This window comes from Bidens hawaiensis, unplaced genomic scaffold, assembly GCF_021521415.1.
Source record: "Bidens hawaiensis isolate Kalapana, Puna unplaced genomic scaffold, B.hawaiensis_p1.1 tig00047146_1, whole genome shotgun sequence".
Lineage (NCBI taxonomy): Eukaryota > Viridiplantae > Streptophyta > Magnoliopsida > Asterales > Asteraceae > Bidens > Bidens hawaiensis.
The window spans coordinates 24,922-34,806 of NW_027506026.1; the positions used below are offsets into that span (position 1 = coordinate 24,922).

At 37.9% G+C, this 9,885-nt stretch overlaps 1 protein-coding gene across 1 annotated transcript; it reads right to left on the bottom strand.

The window, feature by feature from the left end:
* Window positions 1-4,944: 4,944 nt before the first annotated feature.
* Window positions 4,945-6,245, bottom strand: LOC143616417 (uncharacterized). The gene is made up of 2 exons (XM_077089253.1): window positions 5,700-6,245; window positions 4,945-4,998 (listed from the first exon to the last, which is right to left on the bottom strand). The coding sequence occupies exons 1-2, from the start codon at window positions 6,243-6,245 to the stop codon at window positions 4,945-4,947; spliced, it is 600 nt and encodes a 199-aa protein (XP_076945368.1).
* Between the last annotated feature and the right edge of the window lie 3,640 nt (window positions 6,246-9,885).

A 9,885-nucleotide genomic window follows, 5' to 3' on the forward strand; every position in this document is an offset into this window, starting at 1 on the left:
ACTGGTAACTTCGCCTGAGGCCAAGTTCGCCTAATTGATAACTTCGCTTACGGCCAAGTTCGCCTAACTGATAACTTCGCCTAAAGCTAAGTTCGCCTGATGACAACTTCGCCTAAAGCTAAGTTTGCCTGATGACAACTTCGCCTAAAGCCAAGTTCGCCTAAGGTTTAACTTCGCCTAAAGTCAAGTTCGAATAGAAAATAGATTAAAAACGAAAAGTAAAAGTAAGCTAATACTAGGCCACCAGATTAAATCAGGCGAGTATTGATACGTATAACTTATACAGTCAGCCGAGCTCAGTTAAAGAAGGGATTTACAACTATCGGAGGAAGAAGCAGAGTTCAGGTGAGTTTCTAGCCCCATTCCTTATTATGTTTTCGGGGCTGTGTGCATACTCGATGTGAAGTGTGAATACACTTACCTTAAGTGGTAAGTGTATGCTATAGATGTTATACGAAGTATATGTTTTATAATGCTTGTCGGTACGTGAACGATCTTCGGATATTGTACGTATCGCCAAGGATAGTAAATTCCAAGTGGTTGATAGTGTGTATGAATGTTATGATGTGACTTGTTTATTACGTAAATACCGAACTGATATGAAGTGTGATATAGGCAGGTAGAGGTAGAGTGTGTTAAAAGTGGCAAGAGTCTAGTAAGGGTGTTAGTGGCATAACGTGAGCGCGTGATAGGGAAAGCCTGTACGTGCCATCGTTATTATGTGTGTATGATTGTTGATGTGACTTGCTTATTATGTAAATGATATGAAGCGTGTTGTAGACAAGTAGAGTTAGAGCGTGTTAGAAGTGGCAAGAGTCTAGTAAGAGTGTTAGTGGCATAACGATAGTACGTGGTAGGGTAAGCCTATACGTGCCTTCGTTATTAAAGTGGCAAAGTGGCATAACGTTATACGTTATTAAAGTGGCAAAGTGGCAAAGTGGCATAACGTTTTACGTTATTAAAGTGGCAAAGTGGCATAACGTTATACGTTATTAAAGTGGCAAAGTGGCAAAGTGGCATAACGTTATACGTTATTAAAGTGGCAAAGTGGCATAACGTTTTACGTTATTAAAGTGGCAAAGTGGCATAAAGTTATACGTTATTAAAATGGCAAAGTGGCATAACGTTATACGTTATTAAAGTGGCAAAGTGGCAAGGTGGTAGGTGTAAATAAGAGGCTAAGTGGTAAGGTAAGCAGGTTAGATGTGAAAGTGTGAATACACTTACCTTAAGTGGTAAGTGTATAGATGTTATACGAGTAGCTATTATGTAATGCTTGTCGGTACGTGAACGATCTTCGGATATTGCACGTATCGCCAAGGATAGTGATTGTCAAGTGGTTGTTAGTGTGTATGTATTCTATGATGTGACTTGCTTATTATGTAAATATTGTATTGATATAAAGTGTGCTGTAGACAAGTAGGGGTAGATTGTGATAGAAGTGGCAGAGTCTAGTAAGAGTGTTAGTGGCATGACGATAGTACGTGGTAGGGTAAGCCTATACGTGTCTTCGTTATTAAAGTGGCAAAGTGGCATAACGATATTCGTTATTAAAGTGGCATCAAGTGGCATAAAGTGGCATAAGTGGCTAAGCTGTAGGGGTAATTAAGAGGCTAAGCTATAGGGGTAATTAAGTGGTTAAGCAGTGGCATGTTAGACTGTGGACTATGTGTCTTCGGATACGTATATATTGTATGTAGTGGTTGTATGATAAGTTGCTTGATTAACTAGAACTCACTCAGCGTAGCTGACTTTTAGTATGCACGCAGGTGAGTAGAATGAGACAGCTAGCTTGATCGGGCACATGGTGGGCGAATAGGAGACTGGCATCTGAAGACTCAAAATGTTTTAATGTAATTAACGTTTATTTTGATAGACAAGAATGTTTAATTAAGGCAAGTTTTGGATTGCTGTAACGTTTCATGAAAGTTTTTATATTCCGTGAAAGTTTTAATGAACTCTGATTTGTAAGAACTGTGTTTATGAGTAAATCCGACGCGAAAGTAGGGCTACCGGGTTCGGGGCATTACAATTTATAATTAATCTAAGTAATAAAAAGCTTTTGTAATTATTACACTCGATCCTTAAACCCAAACTTCTCTATAGTTTTAGATTCTTTATTCAATCTGTATTTATTCCGTGATTATTTGTTACTTAGGATTCTCGTTGGTATTTTCCCGAAGCGCGTGATTTACGCGAATCATCGTTCCTAATATTTCTCTTTTCAATTTTGTTCATCTTCGAGGTGAGTACCACATTCCCCTCTTTTTACTCGTTTTCCACATTTTGGGGACATATGCGTAAAACCTATATTTCTCATATATACTTATACTCAAAACTGAAACTATTGTTTTATGTTTTAACAACTTATACCTTACTTGTTTATGTACTTATTTGCTTTGTATGCTTCCGCATTCGGAGAGGTCCAACATAATCTCAGTCTAGTATGATCATACACCATTCATTAGCCTTTGTGCTTCTCGACATCTCAGTTAGACTTGCTCATTTGGTTAATTTGTTATTCTCATATGACTTGTTGCTGCTACGTATTTTGTTATATGTACTGTATGTACAAGTAAACTGGTGTGTTGCTCACTCAGCTTGTGTTATTGACAAAATTCTATTTTAAACGCATATGCAGGTTATCGTAGAAATTTAATGCAGGTTGGTGAAGACTTAATGAAGAATTTAAGTTAGAAATGATACGATCAAGAATTTAATATGTAATTATTGTTTGTTTAATAAGTTGTATTTTTGTACTTGAATTATTTGAAATTATTAAATAGATATTGAAACTTATATTGTGCATGATAGTAACCTTGAGAGCTGTGACAATCAGTTCGCGCCCCGGCATTTCCGCCGTAGGTTGGGGTGTGACAGTTCTCCTGCCTTCAAAATCACCACGAAACTCAAAAGTATGCTCTCAAGAACTCCAAATTCGTCTAGTGGCTTTAGGGTATTATAAGTTTAAGTTAAATATGTTTAAATTCCCAAAACAAGGCCCAACATATAACAAAAACGAATTTAAAAATCCATCAGACATCCCTAGGAGCCGTGCAAGCAGGATGTGGGTATCTGACCGCGCGGCGCGGCGTGTCCCACCAAGGAGGCCGCTCAGACTGGCCCGGTCTGATCGGTTCTCTGTTCTGGTTCCTTCCTAACGCGTTCCGGATCTCCGTTGCGGCTCTTTTTAGCTCGTTTTTCGCCCTTTTTAACACGATCAACTTCCATTGCCTACGAAACATAAAAGTGTTAGTAGTATACAAATCTCGACTAAAAACGAACAAAAACTATTAAAATATTAAATAAAATATACACGGGAAACATAAACATTTAGCATATATCATAATCCCATTTTGATCAATACAAGAAGTTTTTCATCATTTACACTTTGTCTTATAAATAATATAAGTGTTAGATTTAGGATCTTCTTGTATGTCAAAAAAGGATTATTCGATATTATGATCTTAAGTTTAATGACTCGCGAGTCACTTCTAGCACGCAGGCCATGAATAATTTTTTTTGACATGCGGGTGGTCACTTCTGGCACGCAGGCCAGGAATAATTCTATTTGACACGTGGGTCACTTCTGGCACGTAGGCTAGGAATAATTTAATTTAACACGTGGGTCACTTTTAGCACGCAGGCCGTGAATAAAAGTTTAATGTCACACGGGTCACTTCTGGCACTCAGGTTAGAAATAAAAGTTTAATGACACACGGGTCACTTCTAGCACTCAGGCCAGGAATTAAAGTTTAATGACACGCGGGTCACTTCTAGCACTCAGGCAGGGAACAATTTTATTTGACACGCGGGTCACTTCTGGCACGCAAACCATGAATAATTTTATTTGACACACGGGGTCAATTCTGGCACGCAAGCCAGGAATAATTTTGATTGACACGCAGGTCACTTCTAGAACGCAAGCCAGGAATAATTTATTTTACATGCAGGTTAACTTCTGGCACGCATGCCAGGATTAAAGACAACTTGTACGTAAGGCATATTGCGGCTAAACGATTACTGGTGGCAGGACAATTTACAATAATATACTTAACATAAAGTGCTACACACATTTATTGTTAACTACTGATGGCACACAGGCCGATAAAAAAAAGACAACTTGATTCAAATGTAGCACTTTTTTAATTGGAAAGCGTTCCAAGTTCTTGAGATTTCTGTTCCGTCTAATTTTTCTAACTTATAGGTGCCTTTCGATAATACTTATTTTACTCGATATGGCCTCTCCCAAGTTGGAGCTAAATTGCCTGAAGGTTCTTGTCCTGATGCCTCATTATTGCGGAAGACAAAATATCCCACGTAGAAATTGCACATGTGAACTCTTGAGTCATAGTATTTTTGTCACTGGTGCTTGTAATTGTGTTCACGAATAAGTGTCAATTCTCGCCTTTCCTTAAGAAGACCTAGGTTCAGACGTAATTCTTTCTCATAAGTTAAACTGAACGGTGTTTCTGAATTACTCGTCTTCTTCTAAGTTCTAAAAAACAAAGCACATGGGGTAATTCATCAACCCATCCTATTCGTTTAGTTACCAATCATGACTTAACTCCATCATTAATGGTTATGTTGGCTCTTTCCACCTGGAATTGGCCTGCGGGTGAGCCACATATGTGAACACTTGAGTGATCTGAAGCTCTTTCAACCACGTTTGTAACCCGCCAACTACAAACTGAGCTCCATTATCACTGACTAATTTTTGCGGGAGGCCAAAACGACAAATAATAATCTGCCACAAAAATTTCTTTACGCTCGCGGCAGTGATAGAGGCAACTGGCTTAGCCTCAACCCATTTGGTGAAGTAATCGATTGCCACAATCAGAAACTTGACGTGTCCCGAGGCTTCTGGGAATGGTCCCATGATGTCAATCGCCCATTTCTGGAACGGCCATGCGGATGTTACCGATACTAATTCGTTTTTTGGCCTTAGGGTATTGGGGGCATGACGTTGTCACGAGTCACATTTTCTGATCTCTTTAACTGCATCCATATGCATGCCCGGTCAGTAATAACCCGCATTAATTAGCTTGTCTACTACCATTCTTGGGCCCGCGTACAGACAACAAATTCCTTCACGGATTTCTCTTATCATGTAATTTGCGTCTTCAGCGTCTACGCATCTGAGAAGCGGGCCCAGGAATGATCTGCGATATAGTATCCTATCTTGCACTTGGTAATTCAAAGCCTTATGTCGGATCTTTTGAGCCGCTGTCTTTTTTTTTTCTAGGAGTGTTCCGGATGACAGATAAGCAAGGATTTGTGTCATCTAGGACTCTACTCTTGTTTGTATAACCAACACCTGGTGTTGCGGGACTGAAGGATGATCTAAGACCTCGATTCTTATGTCTTTTGCAAAATGTTCGAAGTTAGTGGAAGCTAATTTACTCAAGGCATATGCAGACTTGTTCTCACTTCTTTTTATGTGAATTACTTTGCAATACGAAAATTGGAGGATGAGTTGCTTGTGATAAATATGAAGCCATCACATCATGCTTTGCTTCATATGACCCGTTGATATGTCCCACTATTAACATCGAGTCTACACGTGCTTCCAAGTGTTTCACATCGAGTTTTTTAGCTACTCGCTGGCCCGCTAAGAAAGCTTCATATTCTGCCTCATTGTTGGTACTTTTAAAGTCCAACTTGATGGCATAGGTAAACTCATGGCCTTCAGGATTAACCAATCTAAGGCCCGCGCCTGACCCTTCATCACTTGAAGCCCCATCAGTAAACAATGACCAAACCTGATTATGTTCAGGAGGTATTGGAATTTGTTGTTCGATCAAACATGATTTTTCTTTATTATGTGGGACCTCTGTGGTGAAGTCTACCAACACCTGACCTTTGATTGCGGGTCTTGGCTTATACTCAATTGAATGATATCCCAGTTCAATGGCCCACTTTGCTAACCTCCCAGATAATTCCGGCTTGCTCAACAAAATTTTCAGTGTATATCCAGTCAACATGTTGATTTGGTGTCCTTGGAAATATCTGTGGAGACGTCTGGCCGCATAGACCAAAGCCAACACTAAATTTTCGAGCATTGAATATCTGGTTTCCGCTTCAGTCAGTGTCCTGCTCACATAATAAATTGATATTTGGAGATTTTTTCTATCTGTCAGCTGCAACGCCTCAATGGCTTTGTCGGATGCTGAAAGGTACAAATTCAATGGTTCCCTGCTTGAGGAATCATTAACTATATACCTTTCAGCATCCGACATAGCCATTGAGGCAGTACTGCTGACAGATAGAAAAAATTTTCAAACACAAATTTGTTATGTGAGTAAGACAAGGTGGGTAGGTCCATTAAACACCTTTTAACTTCAAGAAATTCATGTCCAGCTTACGTGGTCCATTTAAAGTGTGCTTTCTTTAAACAATTCTTCAATGTTGACACAAAATGAAAAGATTTAGCCGCATGGTTGGCTAGATATTTGTTCAGGGCACTAGTCTACCATTCAGTGTTTGCACTTCTTTGAGGGAAGAAGGAGAGGGCATGAGGGAGACTGTCTGGACTTTATCCAGGTTAGCTTTGAAACCCGTACCCGTAACAATCACACCTAAGAATTTTCCTTCCTCCATTCCAAATGAACACTTGCTAGGATTAAGTTTCATGTTAATTTTTCTCAAGGTATTAAATGTTTCTTCTATATCCCACAACATTTGATCCTCTTCCACACACTTTACTACCAGATCGTCCATGTAAACTTCTAAATTGTGCCCGATTTGTTCTTTGAAAGCTTCGTCCATCAAGCGCTGGTAAGTTGCTCCCTCATTCTTCAGACCGAAGGGCATCGTTTTATAACAAAATGTGTCTTGGTCAGTACGGAATGCAGTTTTGTCTTCATCCCCAGTATCTATACGAATCTGATGGTACCCTTTGTAAGCATCAAGGAAACATTTAAATTTGAAGGGTGCCACAGCATCCACCATCAAGTCAATTTTTTTTGCAGTGGATAACAATCTTTCGGGTATGCTTTGTTTAGGTCTTTGAAATCGATGCACGTCCGCCATGTACCATTACTTTTAGGAACAATGACCGGATTTTCAACCCACGTATGGTATTGAATTTCCCGAATGATCCCAGCGTTCAATAAATCTTGAACCTGCTCGTTCATTGCCTTTGTTTCTTCAGGACCCATCTTTCGTTTCTTCTGGACGACTGGATTAAACGTTGGATTGACCCGCAGATTATGTTCCGCAATCTTTCTTGGAACACCCGTCATGTCTGCGGGTTTCCAAGCAAAAACATCCATATTCTTTGTTAACAATTGCTTCAAAAATGTCCTCACTATCACAGAAATAGTGGGACCGATTGTGATCGTCTGTTCCGGAAATTTCGGATTTAACACCTATTTCTCTGGCTCAGTTCTTACAACTTGTTTTCGTATCTTACTTGGTTTTGAACTCTCCGTCATGAAATAGTGTTTGTTTACATGAATAATTGCTACACCTGTGCGGGTTGGAACTCCTACCGCACCATGAGTTGTAGATGGATGAGCATTGAAGTCACCAATTGCCTCTCGCCATAATATTATATCATGCTTGGATTTTGCAGGCAATACCAAAAACTCTATGTCCTTCATCCGCGAATGAGTACCGTCGCTAAGAGTAACAGGGAAAGAGATAACTCCCCGAGGATGCATGACTTCATATCCAAAACCAGACACCTGCGCGTTAATAGGTTTCTGCCTCGCCTTGTCTTCCTCATCCAATTGTTCAAAGCACTGCTCGTACATTATATCCGACGTACTCCCTATGTCAAAGAAAACATATTGGGAATGGTAGTGGCCGATCTAAGCAGTGATTATCAATGGGTTCTTTTTTGAACGGACCCCCTTTGATCCGCGGGAATACTACCGGTTCACTATTCCATTCTTCATCATCAATTTCTTGCCTTTTGAATCCGCTGATTCGACCTCCTTGCATCATATGAAAGTTTAAATCTTGGACTGGCTTTTTGTGCGGACCAGGATTGACCTGTGTGGATGGTTTGCGGTTGCTTGTTGATGTGCTAAAAGTAGTTTAATAATTATTAACTAATTTAACTTAAAATAGACACTAAGTAATACTCTAGACTCTCTAAAACTCGACTAAACTACTAACCGGCAAGTGAACCGATCGACTCTAGTAAAGCTAAGTAAGTCTAGATATCGAACCCACGAGGCTCTTTAAATTACGTATATTAACTAATTAGACTAGACTAACTGACACGACTATTTAATTATTATTATTATTATTATTATTATTATTATTATTATTATTATTATTATTATTAAAAAGGGGGTTTTACTTAAAAACTAAATTTAAACTAATTAAAAAAAAAGAAGTAAAATAAACAAAGAACACTTTAATTAATTTAGATTAGATGATGATGAAAAACCACCTAGGCTAGAATCCCCAAAGTTTTAGTTATCAATTATTCGAAAAATGCTTGTTATGGAACCGAGATCATAAAATAGCCACTTAAAAGAAAACCCGAACAGGACCCCTGGCCCTTCTCAAGAAGATACATATGGATTTCTATTAAGTTTTTAAAAACACCAGTTTTAAATATTAAACTTCCTTAAGGTTATTTAATTATTTATGTTTAAGTATCTTTATGGTGAAATCCTACCATAAAGCGCGGAAATCAAATATAGCTAAGTAGACTCAATTGACTTAATACACTAAGTTGACAATCAAACCTAGGCGGACTCCTTACTAAGAACTAAATCTAGCAATCCTGGCCAACAATGATATACCAATAACCTATCACCTTACAGCTTTCTAGGCTAGCAGCTCACTTTTTTTTTATTTAATTTTTTTATTGTTTCTATGATCTTATTTGAATTCAATCACAAACTAGTCAAGAACATACAGTAAATGACCTAACAAAACCCTATCATATGAAACAATCAACAAGGGTAATGTGAAACAATAAATCCAAATAAATAAAACCAAGTAATTATAGACATCAATTAACTCAAACTCAACACTTTACTTAAAGCATAGAATCCATAATAAACAAAATCCCAATCAAAATCATACCAAACAAAGGTTCATCACAAGCCTAGGCAGTCTAAAGTTTAGCCTAACATCTTAAAATCAAAGAAACCAAAATAATTAAGTTCAACAACCAAGCTCATGATTAAAATAATAAATTCAAACCGAGTACTGATGATGCTTGGTGGAATTAATATTGACTTATATGCTCGAACCAACGCTTTATCTCTTTATAGTATTCTTCTTGCGACACTCTGGCTCTTAATTCAACTAATAAAATCCTTCTCTCGACAGCGAGAGTTTTTCCCCTCTTTCGTCCCTCGTGTGTCTTTTTCTCTCGTAATTTAATAAGTATATATAGATATATTGTGTTGCCGACTCTTTCTTTTCACTACTTCAGCCCAACATAGTAATACTCGTTTACAAGCCCAACCCATTCTCTTTAATTTAATATTTTCTTCTTTCTCATGGCCTTTGTAAAACAAATTTCATATTGGCCCACACAATCAGTATTCTGCACGAAACAATATGTGTGTAGTTTATATTTATAATTTAACAATTAAAATTCTTATGTACACACATAATTTATGTACCCACATTGATTGCTAGACAATTTTAAACATGATAATAATAATATTATGGGTGATATGTGTTACAATATATTTGAGTATTCGCCCATTGATCTCAGGTTTAGCATGTTATCTCTCAAAACTTTAAAAACATAAATATGAGCCACTTGAGTAATATTCAATAAAAACTTAGCTCAAAGTATTAAAAAGTGTATGAAATATTTCTATAATAGTATGTCTAATTTAGCCCACATCACTTGTCTTACGTTTTTTAACAAGTGTTCCAACTTCCCTGACTTAATTGCGATTTCAA